Genomic DNA, 20,987 nt, shown 5'->3' with positions numbered 1-20,987 from the left:
AAGAGAGGAAGATGACCTCTACCGTGTGGAGTGCTCTGCTGAGATGGCAGCACTGCACTGAGATGTGCAGTTGGTGAAGGTCCTTGCCCCAAGGACTTAAAGGTATCCACAGAGAAGGAAAACAGCAATACCAAATCAGGTGAACACATGATCCAAACAGAGAATCTTCTTGACTTCTTGACAGACTAAACTGTGCACATGAAACACTGGTTCATATTACAAGACTGATATCATGCATACTGCTGCATTTTTAATGCCTGTATTTAATGCAATTCTGATACTGCTGACCAGCTGACTGAGACTCCAACAGAACAGTTGTTAATTAGATCTTAATAGCAGTCAAGGAAGGTGGAAACAGTTTGGTATGATGGATTAGCTGGAGCTCAAAAGAACCAGCTTGATCTCACATTTATGTAAAGAGGTGGTTCAGGAAAGTGCAAAATTGTGAAAAAGGGAAATGGCAGAAGAATGTAGACACTGAAAGGAAGCTTTGAAATCTGAGGAAGTGAAACACACAGACAGCTTTGGGCAGAAGAGGAAAGAAGGGAGTTCTTTGGTATAGTAGTCTCAAATAGCTGGAGGACCAGTAAAAATCAGAATGATGGAATAATCTATGTTGGAGGAACCTTTGGAGGTGTCCAGTCCAATCCCTACTCAAAGCAGAGTGAACCTTGAAGTTAGATCAGGTTGAGAAATCAGAAATAGAGAAGGCAAACTGAGCAGCAGAGGGTGTTTGGTTCAGAAGTCAAGCTATGAGAGGTAGGAAAAAGATTCTGCATCAGCCCAAAAAACCTTGAAACAAAATGCTGCAAAAATGGTAAGGGAAATGAGGCAGGAGGATATAAGCAGCATTTAGTATCTTTTCATATACCTAGTAGTTACAGTGCTTCTCAGTATAAAGCAATTGTGTTTCTGGACCTAGTGTACCTGTTTGCCTTCGCTCCTGCAGTTATCAATAGCCCATGGTATCCACATACAGAATGCTGGAAATGGGTATTTCAAGCTTACAGGCATCTCTGAAGAGTCTGACTATGGGACCTACCTCACCATAGAGCCATTAGGCAGGATATATCTTTGATTAAAGAAACTCAGTCAGAAATAGAGCCAGAACCCTTTCTAGACTCTGGATACCCCGAAGCATGTGGGACCTGAAAAGCCCAGTATCCACTCAGTGTGCCGGACAGCATTCCAGCAAGATCTGAGCTGTTACAGTGTGCAAGAATAAAACACAGTAGGCGTGACTGGTTTAATCTAGGGAATGATGCCTATCAGTACATCTGTAACACGTAAAATACTTTCAGTTTTACTTATGCAAGTTCAAAAACTCATAAATGAAATCTTTGCAAGCAGAGACCTAGCAACGCCTCAGTAGCTGTGTGATCTGTGAGCCGATCCTATGGTACACAACATTCAATTAAAGCATGTGTGGGGATATAATTACGTGGCTGGTTTTGTCTCCTAACCCTCTAACTGGATTCACATATATGTATTTATTCTGTGCACAGCACTACAGAATTCAGTGAGAATTACTGGGGAAAGGGATATATAAGATATATAAGATCAGCACAGAGGGAAACAGGCATCTTTCTCACTGAGCTTCCCCTGGACAAGATCTGGGCTTTCATGACATTTGAGTTTGCCTCAGAGTGTCCGGCATTTCAATAGACTGAGCCAATGTTCCTCAGGAAAGGCACCAACCCATTCATCTGCAGCCTGAGGGGACACGAGTTTTCCATTTTTCAATTTTCCACATGTCCGCGTTGCTCCAGAATCAATCTAATAACCCAAATAACAAAGTGTTCTTTCAATTCCCTTCTCCTCCTACAAGGGTGCTTTCACATTAGGCTTAAAACTATGGGACATCATACCATGGAGCAGAGCATGAAAACCTGTAAAGCTCCTGCTAAGGCCCCTCTCCTACCCAGACTTGGGGGCAGTTGCTGGGAAGAGAAGTCCCTGCTATGAGAGGTGAAATGAAATGCTCACATACGCTCCACTCTTGCAGTGTCCATCACGGGAGAAGGGACCATGTCCCTCTCTCTCACTCCAGCACGTAAGCCGTCACCCCGGCTTCACCCATCAATACGGATGGGTTTGGGCCCCAACAGCGCATGGTGAACGGGAACGGGCTGCGGCAGGGACACACGCTGCTCTGCCTTCCCCTCTACGGGGACGACCCAGCGCAGAAGCTGCAGCAGATGTAACAGCGGTGGAGAGAGAAGGGGAAAGCTCATATCCCAGTGGCAAATGAGTGCACCCTTCCTCTACAATTGGGGCAGCCTCGATGAATGCACGGTGTCTTTAACCACAACCGGTAACTTGTTCAGCCACAAAAATGCAATTGCTCCCATGAGGGTGGCCCTGTTCCTGTCTGTGCAGGCCAGGTGTGACACTCAGTCTGATCTCTCGGCAGCGGCTTTACAGTAGGTCTACGTGACCTTTATAAAAGACGAAGTCTGCTTGCTGATCAGAGCTATCAGCTTTACATGGGGATAACCAGACCCATTTGTCTGCCTGGCCTGGCCTGCTGTGAGAGCTGCGGTCCCAAAGGCGTTACCTGCTTGGGCCGTGCGGTGCTCGGCAAGGAGTTGTGGCAAGCTTTGGAAGCAACATAAGCTTTTCTCCTTCATGCTCTGAAACCTCAGCTCAAAGGACCTTTCAGTCTGCTTTTCTAAAGAAGCACAGCTTACGGGGTCACCACATGCATGTGCGAGCGACTGTGTTTGATCTCACTGGCCAGCTTCAACCACCTGTGACTGAGGGTCTGAAACCTCTAAGATACTAAACTCAGCCAGTTAGAGGAGAAAGATGGAAGCAGAGCATCTGGACTAAAGCCTTCCAGACACTGCAGCATCCACAGAGAAGGCCATTACGCGTCCTCTACCTGCAGGAAAAGCAGCAGCTGGACCTCACACTAGGCACCAGAGAAGCCAACCCAGCCCTCAAACACCCAGGAAACCAAACTTCCCTGAGCTGCTGCTCCCAGGACCAAGGTTTGCCAATAGTCCTGAGCAGACCTTTCAAATGCACTGAAGCAATACAAAATCACATCCCCAAAATTATTTCCACTTAAATCATTTGGCGCTACAGAAATTTACAGGCGATTGTCCATAGGCTTTAACGGCGCAGGCTTTCAAAAGCTGTCCCATCTCTGCAGAAACTGGAACACACGATGTGTCACATTGCTGCGCACACTTCAGCATGCACATCCAGCCGGCTTGGGCAGACACGCACAGCACAGGCACGCGCCCCTGCACCCGGCCCAGATGTCTTAAGTGATCTGTGTTACACCAGGCAGGTCCAGATGCAGCTCTCCTGCCATCTAGCCACATGCCACCCGCAGTGTTTTTCTTCTAGGGAGGCATTTATACGCTGACTAGCCATCAAACATCGGGTCACTTTAACAGCAGTGTTCTGGGCAGCTTCAGAAAACATCAAATAGCTCAAGACAGGGCAGAGGAATTAAGAGTGAACAACAAAGCCAGGATCGCAGTTGGGAGAAATAGGAAACACGATTATTGCTTGGCTTGGAGCTATTGCAAAAATTAAAAGTGTGACAGCCTCTGGAAACAGGGTGGAATTGAAAAGCAGGACCTGCCATCTACCAGTTATTCAGCGCACATGGAAAGAATGAAGATGCTGTATATTACCACGCAGAAACCAATTACGGTAACAGTGTGTGCAGCTCGGATCCCAAAGCACCTTTTCTTGCTAACACCTGCTTGGTCAAATGTGCAGGAACTGTGGTTCCTGTCCTGGAAGCCAAAATGAAACATCCTTACTTCCTAGCAGTGAAGTGGGAGGCACGTGAACCTAAAAGAGTCAGGTGAGGACAGGGCAAGAGAAACAGCTGGCCAAGCTCTCAGAAAGCCACCGTTTGCTTGGCACGACCTTGCAGGATCAGCAACGCAAGCACTGACCGATTCCCTGAAAAGTCACGGCACAGAGCAAAGCCAGCCCCAGCAGCGCTCGGCCCGGGCCGGCCAGAACCGAGACGTCTGGCAAGTGCTAATGAGGAAACAAGAAGGAAAACCGAACCACTGCCTTGCACCCCAATATATTACAAGGACTAGATTGCTGGTAGCAGCAGCCTTTTTGCAGAGGGAAGGAATGGCATTTCCAGCCTTAGGAAAGGACGCAGCCCATTGCATGATCCGGGAAGCTGCTTCCTCTTGACGGACTTTCAGTCTTGGTGACCATTAATCATCCACCGCAAGGCAACAGACGTGGGACAGCAGAGGGCACACGGAGCTGCTGAGCCTCCTCCCGCTGCCTGCTGCAGATGTGCCAAGTCAGCAAAGCACCACTGCTTCCAGCTGTGGAGTTTGCTGGTTTTTCCCTGAAAAACAATAGCAACGAAGCTACAAGGAAGCCCTAGATGGTATAAACTGGAGGGCAAGCCAGAGATGCCTGCAGAGATGTCACCTGGAGCTGCGCAACGCCCTCAGCACAGGGTACATGCCAGCTAACGTGGCCTCCCGCCTCCCTGGGATCATCACACTGACATACCCGGACTGCTGCTCATTCCCGAGCCGGCTCAGGCAGGTCGGCCCAATCCACCAGGAACACCCAGAAACGCCTCGTTTCACACCCAGAGCCCTGGCGGAGCAGGGTGCACGTGGAGGGGTGCTGTGCCTGCAGGAAAACACTGCAGTCTGGGGCACAACAGTTCACGCCAAACATCCCCTAAAGATGCTGCTGGGACTGCAGCACCCCCAGAAGACTGATGTGGTGTAAAGCACTATCCTCAGCCCACATAAATCACGCGGGTTTAGTGCCTGTCCAGTATAAAGCCCCTCTTTCCTCATACCTGTGGCAGATTCCCATTCTTTGTTAGCTGGTACATGAAAGGCCATGTCAAAAAAGCTGATTTTGGTGGCACGCAAAACACAGTAACTCGCCTATGGGAAATAAAGCAAGCCCTAACTCATTTGTTAGCTTGTCCAATTACTTTTCACCTTGAGTTCTGAGTTTCCAGGAGTGAAAAGGACCCTGAAGAGGAGACTGTAAAACCATAAAGAAAATGCAAAATACACTGGATCATCATTTCCTCTGCAAAGTCAGGCCATCTTGTCATTTATTCTCTTTGAGCCACTGCCCTGAACTGTAATCCAGACAGGATCAGAACACAGACTTGGCATTTAAGAAGAAATATCAATCCAGATCAGCCCTAACTCCCGCAAGTGCAACAGCACTATATAGAGGCACCTGAATTGCCTTTTTGTTTTTAGCAATAAGACTTATGAATTTTTAATGAGGTGCAAAACTTCCAGTTTTGCTGCAAAACACCAGCGTATTTTTATTAAGCACTCTATTTAAATGTTCTTCCCTCCCATGCTTTGAACCATATATATGTGCTTTATTTGTAAAGTTTGGCTTGTGGCTTTTTTTTTTTTTTTTTTTTTTTTTAAACTAACAGAAGCATCCTTCCCAGTTCCCAGTGAACGCTGGCTCAGATGAATTGCTGCTGGCATATTTCTCCGCAGAGCTTTCAGACACACGATGAAGAACCAAGATCCAGAAGGACAGACCCTGAAATGGAGAGGCCTCCACGCCACGTGGATTTATCCCACGCTTCGCGAGACTGACCTTCCGGGGGTGTAAAGTGGCACAGAGCCAGCGCAAACATCGTATTTCTGTTGGTACGGCCCTGGGATGGCCACAGAGACCGTAAAAGAGACTCGCAGCCCCCCTGCACTCTGCCGTGGACCTCAGGTCCCCCGGTGCAGCCCAGCTGCCCCCAGTTTTCCCTTCCCCATGACCAGCGGCTCCGGAGCAGGCAGAGCTCTTGTTGTACGGGGGCTTTGGTCAGCACCAAAAGAACTGCCTAGATAGTTAATATTTTCCAAACTGCTTGAAAACACAGATAATAGTAAGGAGCTCAGTGACTATAGGGAGTCATTGGGGACATAAGGAGTGGAGCGTACTCAGCTGAGAGGAAAGGGGGGAAAATCATTTATACTAATAAAACAAAGTCTATTATTACGCTCGTAGTAAAACACCGATAGGAGCAGTCCTGCAATTTCCTCAGTAATAATCTCATTCCCTCAGTGGAATAACAACACTGCCTTTGGCCTTGTAATTTATCCACCAGGGTACCAGCCTATTGTAACAGAGCAACCTTCTCATTACCCCTTAAATGAAAGCAATGCCCCCGTGTTATTAATATGCTGCCAGAATATACCAGCCTCCCGAGGCAGCGCAGATCAGCATCAGCAATCAGCACCCGTTAACGATACGTGTCCTGAAAGGAAGGAAAATACGGGGCACAGTGACATGTCAAAGCAGGGGAAAGGGATGGCATCTTCACACCTACAACCCTGCAGGTCTCCTGCCTTGCTAGAGCAGAGCTACAGGGACCGGGACGCAGCAGGCTCACGCTCTTAAGTGGTTGTTCACACAGAGGCAAGTAATTGAGTTGCTGTAGCTTGGAGAACTGCTGCTTGCCAGCTGACCTGTGGTAACCAACCCTGCATTCATCTAGTCCAAATTACTGGAGAAGTAGTATTAGTACCTGTTAATAATACAGTATGATGGGTTTTTGTGCACAGGGAACAGTTGAGGTGACAGTCACAGCAGCAAATACCTCTCAACGAGTCCTCAAAGAGCAAACTCCAAGGATCAGTCCACCCCTAAACCTCCCTGACACCTTGTGTTACTATTAATTTGCACTGCAAATAATCAGTTTTAAATAAGCAGCCATAAATCCAGCATACATGACAGCAGCCCCAACAACTAACCGGTCACTAAAAGTTGCCTCTCTTCCCTCCTCTTGGGTGAGGAAAGTGGTCTGTATATTAAAGGGGGCAATAGCATTGCTTTGAGAGGCTACAGCAAATGCTGCAGGGCAAGGCAATCTCAGCACAACCCCTTCGAGATGCACGACCCAAGCATGGGAGAGACTGCACGGACGTCTGTTACTCGATCATCAAACTGCTGAGTTCACACTCTGTGGTGCTGGTCTCCAAAGCAGGACTGGACCAGGAACAAGCTGAGAAGCCTGTGAGGATAATAAACTAAGCGGGGAAACAAAGCTGCAGCAGCCCTCCCTCTTCCCTGCACCCACCAGACACGTCCTTGGAAAGCCAGTCTGACCTCCCAGCAGAAACACATGAATTTGCCACAGCAGCATCCTGATCTAAAAAAAAAAAAAAAAAAAAAGAAACACAAAGCAGAAGATGGCCAAGCTTCAAAGAGACAAAGCGTCCTCCTCCTTATCCAGCCATCTTATCTGATCAGTGCCTCAGCATTTCAATTTCCAGATTACAGAGCTGACACGTGTTGGTCCTGCCGCATCCTGAGGAGCCACAGGCCAACAGTTCCCAAATCGGGGCTGCAGCCAAGGTCCTTCGTGTCACTTCATATTTAGGCAACGCAATAACTGCTCCTGCAAGGCGATGGCATCCCAGGTGCTGAGCACGCAGCTGCTTGCGCTCAGCGGTTTTCCCTGGGCGGCTGGTTTGGATCGCACCCACACAGCAGATCACAGCCGCTGACCTTCTGAAGGTTACGACTCCAAGTCTTTTAAATTTCTTTCCCATGGGTTTTTTTAGCTAACCTTTTGCTGTGGCAGATCCGCAGTCTTTTATCCGTTCCCCAGATTCTCTGTCTGCATCTGAAGTCCAACTGCAGAACGTGAGTTTCCTACGCCACCGAAACACCTATCCCGAGATCAGGAGCTCTTGGTTAGCGGTCTTAACCGCTGGCCCTACGAGCAAATCAGCAAATTGGGCATGTTTACAAAAGGGCTTTGTCCATACCCTAGGAGCCCTCCATAATTTGACCGAGACCCCAGTTATTTTGGGGGGCCATCCAGGGGCAGAATAATTGCAATACTGCTAGATAAGTTGGCATAAAAGCTCTCACACTCCTTCCTGTGGCAACACACAACATTCATACTGTACTGACCGGTGGAATAAGCTTTAACACTCACACATTACTTGCTGGAGCAGATTATAACCTCCTCCTGGACCTAAAGCTGCCTGTGAAGCATTAGCAACCCCCCAACCAAAACCCTTCGCTTTCTTCTTCCTAGTTCTTATTAATCTCTGTTTTTATTAAGTCTATCACATCTCTATTTCTCCTGCCTGGTGACCTTGCTAGCTCCAACAAAGGACGAAATGATAAAGCTTTGTGACCAAGTCCACGAACACAGAAATATTTCACCTGAACCTATAGTGCTATTATTGCTTTTAACTAGAACAGGGCTATTTAAAAAAATAAAAAATATAAGCACATATGTGGTGACCTTGCAGGGCTTGAGTGCTTTCCAAGAGCCAGTAGAAGTATATGAATCTGCAGCGCCATCCATTACAGGAAACAAATAACCCTTCACCCAGCTTTCTTAACGAAATCCAAGATCATAACGGTGCTGCTACACTCGGGATCGTGCCAGCGTGGGAAGATTTGTCGTTTAAATGACACAGGGAGCCAGAGTAGCGCTTGGCGGGACTCCACGAAGTGGCTGCAGCCCGCGAGAGGGTCACGGCCAGCACACGGAGCTGGTGCGCAGGTGACTGTGTGCCCAGGCCCGGGACAGGATGCCTGGCCGTCCATCAGGCGTAAGGCTGTGGTAGGACACTGCGTATCCGTGGTGGATAAATAGATAAGTCTTGTTTCAATCGAACAAAGTCTCCAGGCAGAAAAGCACATGCCCAGGGAAACCTGTAGCCCTGATTGAAATTTTTTCACAGAATCACAGAAGGGTCGAGGCTGGAAGGGACCTCTGGAGATCACCTAGTCCAACACCCCTGCTCAAGCAGGGTCACCTGGAGCACGTTGCACGGGATTGCGTCCAGGCAGGTTTTGAATATCTCTAAGGAAGGAGACTCCACAGCCTCTCTGGGCAGCCTGCTCCAGTGCTCTGTCACCCTCACGGTAAAGAGGTTTTTCCTCGTATTCAGATGGAGCTTCCTGTGTTTCAGTTTGTGCCTGTTGCCTCTTGCCCTGTCGCTGGGCACCACTGAAAATAGTCTGGCTCCATCCTTTCTACATCCCCCCTTTAGATATTTGTGTAGGTTGATAAGATCCCCTCTCAGTCTTCTCTTCCCTTCTCCGGGCTAAACAGGCCCAGCTCTCTCAGACTTTCCTCAAAAGAGAGATGCTCCAGTCCCTTAACCATCTTCGTAGCCCTCCGCCTGGCTGTGCGAGTAGCCCCAAGGACTGCACGCACGCTTGCTGCCTCCACGCACGAACAGCCACCCTCATTGCAGCCCAGAGCAGTGATGTTACGAGAAAGACGGGGGACTGGCCGGCTGCGCAGTGCCGATAAGCACTGCACACACGTACCCGTAACTGCTGAGCATCACTGAATGCAAACCGTACTTACCTTTTTACTTCTCCGTTAAGTCAAAGTTATAGAAAAAGATGGAAACCGCATGCTGCCATCACCCAAGCACGATCCACAGGGATAACCCCTCTGCTTCTTAGGAGTGAAGCTACTTGTGTGAGAACCTGCAGGTTCAGGGCTTTGGGTTTCTTAAAGGAAAAGTGAGAGCCGCTGCACGTGCTGCTGCAGCTCCTTTCTCAGCAGCAGGGGATGAAAACGGTAGCGATGGTGTGCGAGCACAGTGCTGCAAAAGGACTCCTGCCTTGGAAAAAGTATTGCTTAAATTGGACAACACCACTGTGGTCTCTGCTCCACACATGCAACCTGCTGTTATGCAAATGTCTTTCCACCATGAGGAGGACTCCCGTCAGTTTGGGCCTCTGAACAGAAAAGCCACTGCAAAATGCTGGCAGTTCCCACTGTAATGGGCAATACACAACACGCAACTTCCCAGGCACCGCCCGGCACCCCCATCACTAACCTCCCGGTAGGAAACACAGTCGTGAAGTCTGGCTCCACCAAGCAGCAGCACATCCAGCCCTGGCCCTGTGGACCACCAGGGGCCTATCATGACCATGGTTTGAGGAAGGCTTGCGCCTCCCGAGTCCTCATCTAAGCTCTGATTCTCATTTGCTGTTTGTCCTTGACAAAAATCACCTCCCTTCCTGTGCCTCAGTTTCCCCTTTTAGTGCTGTGGCTCTTCACAACTATTTGTAAGCACTTGGGACGAGTGGAAGAGAGCCCTGAGAAAATGGGCAGTTTTGATGAAGTAAAAACCACAGAATCAAACTCATTATTAATATTGTTTTATGTCAATGCATGTTGTAAGGTCCTTTCTAAACCTGTCACTGCAATTTATCATCCTAGCAATGTAATAAAATATAGCTATAAGATCTTGGATTAAATGTTCAAGGTCAACTGTCAACTTTCAACTTCCAAGAACAGCACAATCTCTCCCTTGCTGCTTTAGCAGATATCTATTAAGCAGTTACAAGCTCTGGGAGAAAGTTTCTTCAGAGAAAAGAATCAATTGTGAGGCATCTCCAGAATTAAATCTTCAGACTTTCATCCAATTTCAGAATGATAAATAATAAATAACAAGAGTAATAAGCACTGGCTGGCTTCATGATAAGGTTTTTACTTCCAAAATATTCTCATTTTCTATGTGTTGCAAAAGGTGGCTCTGTTTCTGTCTTTGCAAAACAGAAGGAAGGCAACTCCCTAATTTTAATACAAATCTGGATATGTAAAAACAGCATTGTGGATAGTTTGGGGCTGTATAACTAGAGCAGACAGAGACAAAGACCAAGACTCCATTGCGTTAGATATTGAATAAAAACAATGTAAGGTCCTGATACAGCTTAATGCTTTATATATTAAGGGACAACAGAAGCAGCAAATACTGACAGCTACCAGCTATATACAAACACACACACAAGGTCTAGCTGCACAACTGCAAAAGAAAGAGAGAGATTCTTCAAAATTAGGAAAGAAAAAAAAAAACGTCATACTTCTCCTACTATAGCCATGGCTATTCGAGCTTATCAGCTGAAATGACTCTGTGTCAGGATCTGGTCTGCGAGTTTCACTCAGACGGCTTCTGTTGTTTCATTACAATGATGAAAGGATCATTCTGGCCACACAATCATAAAAAACCTGAAAATGCAGATATTGTCCTAGGTATTAAGTTATTCTCTCTATTCTGGCACATGTGGCAGAAAGCCTGCCCATTTGTCAAACTCTAGCAGCTGGCCATAATAAAAGATACTACTTCTCCCCACAAACCTTGCCTCTCTTGTAGCCTTAGAGGAGACCATAACAGCTACAAGAACATTGCTGCTATTAAATTAGTAGCATCAGTATTTCTTATTTTTAGAATGTTTGGCTGCTTCCCTCGATGCTGAATAGGGCAACTAAATTACTAGCAAATTCATATTCCTTCTTGGGAGCTCAGCTGCCACCTCCTTTCCTGGGGTAATGGTTATCTCCTGGGACTCATCTGTGGCCTAGTTTGAAACATGTCACCCTAAAAATGGAAAAAGGGAAACTCTGGTATTGTGGGCACAATTGGGGCACATGGCCCAAGTCAGGAGGCATCAAGGCCACACGCTTCGATTTTCTGGTTATATTTAAGATCGTCTGCCTGAATAAAATAAATGCCTGTATGCGAGGCAAGACCTTGGGACCCTGAGTCTTGTGTTGTCACGACAAACCCAAGGAAGCAGGTTGGCCAAAGGAAACCCTGCAAAGACCATGCAGCTGGACTAAGTAGTGCCCTATAGTGCTGCACATTTTAAAAACCTCAGTGTGTCCCCATCGCATCCAGAGCCTGATGCCTAGTTGCTGAGCGACAGCAGAAAGCACCTCTAGGAAAGGATGGCGCTGGTCCTGCACGGGCAGGTCTGGGGTCCTGTCCTCTGCGGGAGGCGAAGACTCTGCTCCGTAACACTGCTCTCATTTGGGGTAAGGAAAGAGCTCTTCACCTATACAAAAAACGTAGAAATATTCCAAAATGGAAATCCTTCCTTATCAGCTTGACAGAGTTTCACCCTGCAGGATTTCGTCAGAGAAAAGCAATGTTCCCTGGTGCTCTTCACTCACAAACCTCTCAGCTTGCTCTGCACCTAGAAACACGGCGACTGCAACGTTGGAGAGAACTACAAGCACCTGGTCATAAAGTCCAAGCAATCCACTTTACTGCACACTAATCTGTTTTACTACTTGTAGCATAGTGACAAAATTGCTTTCTGCAACATAGTCCAGACTAGGAAACTAGGGGATAAGACACATTAAAACTTCGGCAATATATATTGCCAGAGCCCCAGCTGGTGTAAAATAGCTTCCTAGGGGAATCAAACGAAAACTGAAGGGCAGAAACATTCTCGGCCACCGATCTTCAGCCTCAGTCTGCAAAACTGGTGCTGCTCTGGTGCTGCGAGCCAAAGCCTCAGGTGGTCGGTGTAAACCTGCGTCCACGCTGCCCAGATCAACAGACTGCTCCAGTGGAGGTCTGGGTTAGTTTGTGGAAGTGTTTTCAGAAAATACGCTTTGCTTGCATTACGCACGAGACACAAACAAAAGCTCTGTTATGAGGTAAAGCAGCGCAGCTTAAAAACAAGGCCCCGTACCAAAGGACGCGTGAAGGGAAGGAGGGACTGCTCCCTGCGGAGGTCTGCAGACAAAAGCTGCTGCGGGCGAGAACATCGGACCCTCTGCGCTTTCCCAAAGCGCCGGGTGGTGTGGCCCCCGCCAAGGATGCCGAGCAGCCCGCCGTGCCACGGTCCAGGGCTTTCCCTCAACTCGGCTGAGCAAACAGCGGAGGCTGCTGGCTCCCAGGGACAGCTTTAGATCTGCGTGGCTGCCTTCCAGATTATTGCATTTCGGCCCATTTTGTTCCATACCTAGGCCAATTTTTGTTACCGGAGCAGAGGGGAGGGAGGGTGGCAGGCCCACATCTCCAGGCATCGGGTTTCATTCTGCTCCTAACAGTCCTGTTGCCTACGTATGATACCAGCAAACCCACCATTTGGCCAGCTGCCTCCAGAAAGATGTTATCTATTATTTTCGTAATCCCAGCAGCTGTTTTTGCTGGGACCCAGCGAACATTGCTGCTTGCCTATTTTGACCCGTTTCACAACACCCCACTTCATTGACTCATGTCAACAAAGACGTGGACCAGGTTAACACCTGAGGACTTCTAACGGCACTCGCTTACCAGAAAAGCCAAACCTCTGCTCAGGCAGCTTCTGAGAGCACCTCACAGCAGGGAGCCCTGGGAGCCTGACGTCTCGGCGTAGGACACGCTCCTCGCACCAGGCACAGCTCCCGGCTGGCTGCAGTTCACGCTCCGTGTCACCTCTGCCTGGACACGGTGACACAGCTCTGTCTCACTGCTCATTTGGGGAAAGGAAGGAAGAAATGGACAAACTGCAGCGATAACTACCCTAGTTTTTTTTTTAGCAACTCTACTAGTTGCTCAGGACTACATTAAAAGCTTGCTTGGGCATTTCTAGCATTTCTTATTTTTAAAAACTGTTTCACAAAAACCCAGTGTCAAATTATCTTCTAACTTATCAGCAAAGCGAATCAAGCTTTACAGTGCTGTCTTCCTAACAACTCTACGGGGCACCTTAGCGGAGCAGGACTTTGGCAACGCGTAGGAACTGGTGCTCAATTCCTTTAATGAGGATTTCCAAACCACTGAAGTTGTTCATATGTCAAACCCACTCTGGCGTTAAATGCCCAGTCAATCACATTAGATGTGTTAAATACACTCTTGGGCACCTGCTTCAATTGCTTGATGTTCTGTAAACTCCCACCACAGCCTTGTCTGCAGTCACTAGGCAACTCGGCATCTCAGCAAGCCAAGGGGATCACCCCAGCGAGAGGGAAGATCAAACGAGCATAAATCTTGCTCAAGACAGAGAAAAGGAGGAGAGGACTATTAAACGGACGTAACTCTGAGCAACCGCAAGGCGAGTGGGAAGGTACAAAGGCATGATCATCTGTAATTAAGTCTAACAGTGCCCATTTCTGTCATCGCCTGTATTACGGCACAACAGCATAAGGCAGGGTAAAGTTAAAGCTCCTTGCCAAAAGACAGGAGACGCTCAGGTAATTGAGATAAAAGACACTCCACTGCAACATCCTGGGTTCATAGCACACAGCGCTGGCTTGAAGCCTTTGAGAGGAGGAACTGGACCTGAAAGCCTGCAAGTGGGAGAAGCCGGACAAGATGAGCCCAACGTTTCACCTGCTCCAGAATCAGCTTCTCTGCCCTGACTTGTACCAAGAGACGCAAAGAGACGCAGGAGCTCTGCACCTGATGCAGTCGTGGGACCTGTCCTCCGGGCTGTGGCCTCCAACCCCCAGCTGCTGCACTCAGAGCTGCGGCATGAGAGCATGTACCCTCAGTGGTCTACCCCACCACCGCACGTTTACAGCTTCCACATCCACAACCAGCCTCGCTCCAAAGCCAGCCGAGGTCTGCCAGCACCACGTGGCCATGAGGCTGAGGAAAACCAGCCCACGCTGGCCCCCGTCTCCAGATCCGTAGTGTCCAGCAGAGGACGGGTAGCACCACCGCCGGCTGCATGGAGATGGGCACGCTAAGCGCACGCTCTGGTGATGGCAAAAGCCCTGGGGGGAACGGGGTGACGCTGAAAGGCAGAGCTGGGATCGACACGGCCTGCGGAGACAGAAAGGGAGCCCCCAGCTCATGGAGAAGGATTTTGGGGCACTTTCTGCTGCGTTACAGGTTTACATGGTTCCCGCCACAGCTGCCCGTGCTCTGCATCCCTCCCCGATGCCGCGTTCCTTGGGGCAGAGCTGTTTCGCCTGCAGTGATGGACGGTGATCTCTAATCTCCACACGACGCTTTTAGCGTGCTGAAATGCACTAAAATCCCAGAAAAAATCTTTCCCGAGTGACATCCTAATTTTTGTATCAGCTCACAGCATTTACAGCAGCATCCACACAGTCACGTGTATTTTGTACCAAAAACTAGCCATCTCTCTTTGACTTCTAAACCACGTTGCTTCCTAGATGCTCGTCTGTAAGCAACTGAACGCACCAAAGACAGCAACTGGTGGCTTTTCCTTTTTTTCCCCCCCAGTTGAGTGCTTCTGCGACACTCACCATCACAAGAGATTAAAATTGAAACCAGTTAATCAGGATGAAATTCATCCCAGCCCTTTAAAACAGGACTCAAGTAGCACCTAAATGACAAGGTGTCCTTCTGCTAGCCTCCACGCGGCAGGGTTTTCCTCCCCTGCTGCACCCTAGGTGCATGCCATTAGCTTGGGTTCAGCCTATACGGGGCCAGACTGTTTCCATACATTGCACACTGCTTATTTATGTTATGGGAACTGAGGCAAAAGTGCTTTTCCGTGCAGGGGAATGACGCCCAGGAGCCATTTGGGCCCCAGCGCGGGGGCTCTGCAGCCCTCCGGGGAGGCCAGGAGGTGCAAGAGCAGCGGGTGGCCCGTGACGATGACACCGGCTTGCGTGTGGTTTGCCTTTCCAAACAGCTGCTTGAATTTCATCCTTGAAGTACCATGTTTGTGGGTTCACATGGATCTAAACAGGAAAACAAGAAGCCTGACCTCTCAAATACGAACTCAAGGCCTTGCAGAGCTGCTCTCTCTTGGTCTCTTGTGGGACCAAGCCTTTGTAGCGGGTTGCAGTAGGGTGGATTACAGTAGAGTGGCTTTGATTCAAGCATCGCTTCAGCTCCACGCACCTTTAAAGCATACAGCATCTTAACTTTCACTGCCAGAAAGCACGGCAGCGCGTTCTTAAGGAAGCCAAAAAAAAAGAAGTCCCTATTTAAAAGAAAGAATATTTTTGGAATTGATTGCATGGCCAGGAAAAAATATTAATGAAGTTTCCTGCAATTACAGAGCATGGCTCCTGTCTACATCTCATTTCAGATTTTATCACAGGCAGCCCAATTTTTCATTGTCTGACATGATAGTGGTATCAAAAAACGTAAGAAAACAGCTAAGGTATACGCGCTGCTTTGTGAACGATAAGAATGATTGACTTGCTATTTCACTGCTCTGCTTATAACCTGCCACGATAAACAAGCAGCTGCTTCATTTATTGCTCTGCTCCGTGCTCCCCTGTAGCTGGAAACCAGACCTTGTTATTTTATATCCCGTCGATTCCCCGGGCTCCTTCCCTTGGGCTTGCAGAGAGCTCGTGACTGCCGGCAGCGCGGCACAAGGCACCTGCGCTCAGAAACGCTGCGGCTGGGCCACGCTGTCCTCTACAGCCGTTTGGGCACCAAGTTACCTACTTGGGTCCCAACCAGGCAGGAGAAGCGCCTTCAGAAGAGGTCGTGCCCTACGTCCCGCTGCCATGACCGGCTGTGCCAGAGCAGAGCTCCCGGGTTATTCCTGGTTTTACGCAGCACGCTGCAACGCAGCGGTACCGCCGGGTTACTCACCTGCGCCGTACGTCGTGGCCAACATAATCGAGGAGACCCACGCGATCTCGCTATAGGACGTGCCAAAGAAATCCTGGATTTCTTTGAAGAAGACCGCGATGCCCTTGGGAAAGGCATACGCGAATCCAATGGAGACAAAAGCTCCAAACGCCACCACCCAGCCCCAGGCGCCGTCCGGCGGGCTGGCGGCTCGCCCCGTATCCGCGGTGGGAGGCATGGCCAGGCCGAGCGGACGGACGGATGCCCACCTGCGCGCCGCTCCTCGGGAAGCCCTGGAAAACAAAGTCCAGATGCTCGGTCACTCCCAGGGGGTCCCCTCGCCACGTGCTCTCGGCGGGGGCCCAGCCGCTGGACAACGAAACCTGTTGCATCCACAGAAATGCAGACGCTACGTGCAGAGCTTAAATTGAACGCGTGCCCTCGGTACGGCTCGTTTCTACCGCGTAAGGTGGAGAAAATCAGGCGGCGAGAATCAGCTACATCTGCTGTCCCACCGTGCCGCTGCTGTTTTTCCTCTTTTGGGGTGAGTGTGGGACACAGCATGCACCCGCCCCACTTGCATGCACCCAGGCAGCCCCCCACCCAGGATACCCCCCCCTCCAGGATACCCCCCCTGGGATACCCCCCCCCCCCCCGGCACCCACCTGCAGGCAGCGCCGCGGCTGAGTGCCCGGTCCCGGCACCGCCCCACAAGGGACGGGCCGCCCCCCCCCAGCAGAAACTCCCCCAGCTTTTCCCCCAGCCCCGGGACGGTGAGGACCCAGGGAGCTCATTAAAAAAAAAAAGAATGGCGGTTTTGGCCCCCTGCCCTACCTGCGCCCCGGCAGACCCGTGCGGCTGGGCACCCGCTGGCGACAGTCCCCACTTCTCTGCGTCCTCTGCCTCTCTACAGGGGAGTCCGACCGAGGAAACCAGCACTGTTTGCTTTTGCTAAAAAGTCACAGGGGCTCGGCCACGCTCGCCTCTTGCTCAACCTCGCCGCCTCCCGGCTTAAGCAGCAGCTCCGCGGGTTGCTGGAGGGCGACAGCCCTGTGCCCTCCGGCCCCGACGGCACGGGAACGCACACGGATGCCACCGGAGAGCTTCGACACCACCCCACCACCCTGCTCGGCCTTCTGGCACCGCGGAGAGGGAGACCGCGAGCTTTTTCCGCAGCCGCAAAGGTCCGAACTGAAACAAGCCGGTGCCTTACGCCAGCTCCAGCGGTCTCCAGCTTGTGGAAGCACCAAGGCACCAGAAAGCAAAGGACCATCTGGGCATAGCACGTTTTCCCTACAAGTAAACCACGCGATGGGCACTGCACAGATCACCTGAGGAGACCCTCCACCGCGCCCTTGACTCTTCTGTATTTTAAAAGGTCACATCAGCTATTCCTTAACCTCCCGTAAATCTGTATTCAATCCAATTTCAGAAAAAATAACCTAACATTCAGAAAACAAGTCACGGCTTATTCATCCATGCTAATTAGATGTATGTTTTTAGGAATGGCATTTAAGCATTGCTGCCATGCACTTTTTTGTTTCCTTCTCTTACGAAGCCTAATGCCAGACCCCTCTGTAAGGGTTGCGGGTCAGCGGGCTCATCCTTCCACTCCAACTGAAGTGGAGGTTTCTGCCTGCCGGCACCATGTAACTAAGGGACGCCCGGATCCCGCAGCAGCTAGAGCAGGAGCGAGCACAGCCTGGGGAAGGTAAAACCTGCTGATCTCCAGTGCTCTTTCTTCTCTAAGTCCAGTCATTTTGAAGCCACAATTTGCTAATCCTTAACAATGTGATTTTAATGCTGGTGCTGCTTTTGGTTCAGGTACAAGCATGTCTAATGGAGCACAAAGAAGGAAGTTCCTTCCTCCCCATTTCCACCCTCCCTCCAAGGCTCCCAAAACAGAACGTGCAGTATGATAAATCCCATTTTTCTACATAGGCAATTAAGCAATAAAGGAGGATAGGGGGAAATCAGTGTCTTGCTCCATAATTCTCCTGAGACAGATAACCTAGACCTTTAAAGATCTCTTTACAATGTCTCTGTAAGATGGTGTTTTATTTCTTTCTTTCTATCCTTTTCTTTCTTCCTATAAAACTGAGTAAACTTAAAATGAACAGAAGACTTTTACTCTCAGGTGTCAGTGTTGCAGTATGATGATCTGGAGAATTTGATCGCAGTACAGCCTGGATTAACTTTATGAGCTGCAGGTATCCTTAAAACTCAGTTTTACAATGTCGTACTGCATGCACGAAGCAGCAAGGAAGGGATACCTGGAAGTCTGACACCCAAGGGGCAGGATTATTATGGTCTCTCCAGTGTGCAAAAACCCTGGCTTCAGCTGAAAAAGTGGATGGCCAAGGGGATGGGACTGTTTTCTCCAATTTCTCTATGGTTTCCAGGGTCTGCCAACACAAAGTTATCTGCATATAAGGTCTGGGACCCACACAAGAGGAGTGGGACGTTATGCAGAGGGGACTGTTTCTGCCCATACAGCCAAGGTCAAAGAGGGGTGGCCTGCAGGGAGACCAAGGGAGGCACCAAGTACCGAGGTCAGACAGACTCGGTTGGAAAACAACACGTACAGCCTGGACTATGCCGCTTTAGCATTCACTATCACACCTTCAAAGACAGCTTTCGCTCAACACCTCACCTTTTTCCACCAAAAGGTTGTACAGAGGACTGCTGCGGTGGATTTCACAGCAGGTATGGTCACTACCACGGCAAGACTCGCCTGTACAGAAACCACCGTGAACCAAGACAGGCTGCATTTCCTTAGCTTAACACAAAAAATTGAACCTAGGCTCATCCTTAGCACCAGTGTGGAGGATGGGGAGGGCAAATAGAAAGATCCTGCAGAGCAGTGGGATAGAGGAGCAGGGACAACACCGGCGATGACCTGGGGCTGGAAAACAGGACCATTTCCTTCTACAGAAATGCTCAAGTCTAATGTAACATTAAACAATTTCCTCTGCAGGAAAAACTAGCCTGGCAACTTCACACGAACTGGTGGTAAACTCAATACTGGAGCGGGAAGCACCACCAAACAGGAGATCAGTTACAACAGAAGATAGAAGGGAGCGGAGGGGATAAATGATAATGTCTGGAAAGGATTAGCCTGTGCCCCCGTGTTGCTCCGAAGAGATGCTCACAAGCCCGACACGACACTCCGAGGAGAGAGAGGGACCATCCGAGAACGAGCCCTGGCAGGTCTCGCAAGGCGCGTGGCAGAAATCCTGGGCCTGCTGGGCCAGAAAGGACTTTTCTCAACTTCAGGAGATTCGGGCTCACCCCACAGCAAACGGCTTATGTGAGTGCACCCCTCCATTTCGGGAGCTCGGCCCCTCGGGGGTTTGAGCTCAGCTTGCTCTTCCAGACAGCAGACGCTTCCTGGAGGGCAGATTTTTTAATTTGCTGGCAAGCAGCAACTAAATTGATTAAAATTGCAAAACACCTTTTCAGATGACTCATTTCCCTATCATGGTTCTCCATGTAAATAAGTGACAGCTATTGTATTCAGAGCTCTTAACTCCGGAGCTGTTGACAGAAGAGGGTCAAGGGGGTAAAAGGGGAATGAATTAAGTTGGAATTTGAAGCTGTTCCTCTCCCCCCTCAAGTGCCCGTTTTCCCAACTTTGCAAAGCTTTCTGTGACAGTTCCAATAGATATTTAATTTTTTTTTATAAATCAAATGACCTAGCATTTTTCACTTGTTGAAGCCCAAGGTTTGATAAACAATATTCTTTAAAATATAAGGTCACAAAAACTGGTAAAAGAAAATGACTAATGTTGGCAATTTGTGTGTTTTTCTTTTCCTGAAAAAAAAAAAAAAAAGAAAAAAAAAAAAAAGGAAAACAACCGGGCTCCCCTGAGAATGGAAAGCATTTCTTATTCTCAGTGGGCTACTTTGGTATTTGGAAAGAATTTGTTTGGAGCCTTTTATGCGAGGCTTCCTTCTCTTTTTTATTGCAGCCAAAGGTAGGAGCTATGACTCTAACCCCACCAGTGTTTTCCTTCATTGAGTCTTTGAAAGTCAATTAAAAACTTTAGAAACTGTTTCCACATTAAAAAAACAAAAACAAACAAACCAACCAGCCCTGCTGCAGGAAAACGGCATCAGGTAAAGGAGCACCTAAAGAGGTAACTCTGCACTTTGTACAAATGCCCGTGACTCACATTTCCCTAGCATACTTGTGTTTTTCAAAATTACACTGTTCTCATTTTCCATTTTCTCATAAGATTAACTAGCAGTGAAACCCGGTCCAGAACTGAGGTTAAAACAGAGCTTCTAAACTGATGAATGAGATAAGCAGCACTTGTCTGCAAAACCACGGGCCTGGCCTCAGCAACCCGGGCTGCGATCCCACTACGTTCCTCAGTGCCATCTGTTTTAGGAAAGAGGTTTCCCAGTCCTCTGAAAATAGACACATGCATTTATTTTTCCAGCAGCGTTCTTAACTTTTTCCGAGGGATCAATCCATAGTAACATTATTAATTCAACAAAATCCTTTGCTCTAGACCCAAAACAGCTGCAATCGTGAAATGTGAGCCTGAAGACGTATCAACAGTTCCCCTCGGCAGCGAGGGCAGAATTAGCCTTATCCTCTCCGCGCTGAGACCGAGTTTCCTCGCCGCTGAGCGTGACTGGGCTAATACAAAACACATTCCTTCGTGTTTAGCCACAAGACCTCCAGCACTCAGGGATTTACCACTAATATTTTCGTGCTAGAGG

The 20,987-nt window shown here is 49.0% G+C and overlaps 1 protein-coding gene across 6 annotated transcripts in view; it reads right to left on the bottom strand.

Annotated features, from left to right (window-relative positions):
• LOC112989794 (monocarboxylate transporter 2-like) overlaps positions 1–20,987 on the bottom strand; it is a 45,307-nt gene that overhangs the window by 11,229 nt on the left and 13,091 nt on the right. Inside the window, exons 1-2 of one of the 6 annotated variants that reach the window (XM_026111181.2) lie at positions 17,091–17,389; positions 16,278–16,549 (exon numbers count right to left, since the gene is read on the bottom strand). The exons of the other annotated variants lie outside the window; for them this stretch is intronic. Coding sequence (XP_025966966.2) covers positions 16,278–16,494 — 217 coding nt within the window. The 5' untranslated portion in view covers positions 16,495–16,549; positions 17,091–17,389. Of the gene's footprint in view, positions 1–16,277; positions 16,550–17,090; positions 17,390–20,987 lie in introns of those variants that run through there. 6 annotated transcript variants of the gene reach the window in all.

Source organism: Dromaius novaehollandiae, chromosome 12, assembly GCF_036370855.1.
Source record: "Dromaius novaehollandiae isolate bDroNov1 chromosome 12, bDroNov1.hap1, whole genome shotgun sequence".
NCBI classification, from domain to species: Eukaryota; Metazoa; Chordata; class Aves; order Casuariiformes; family Dromaiidae; genus Dromaius; species Dromaius novaehollandiae.
Note: the sequence above shows the minus strand (reverse complement) of the source record. Positions and strands in the feature narration are given on the sequence as shown.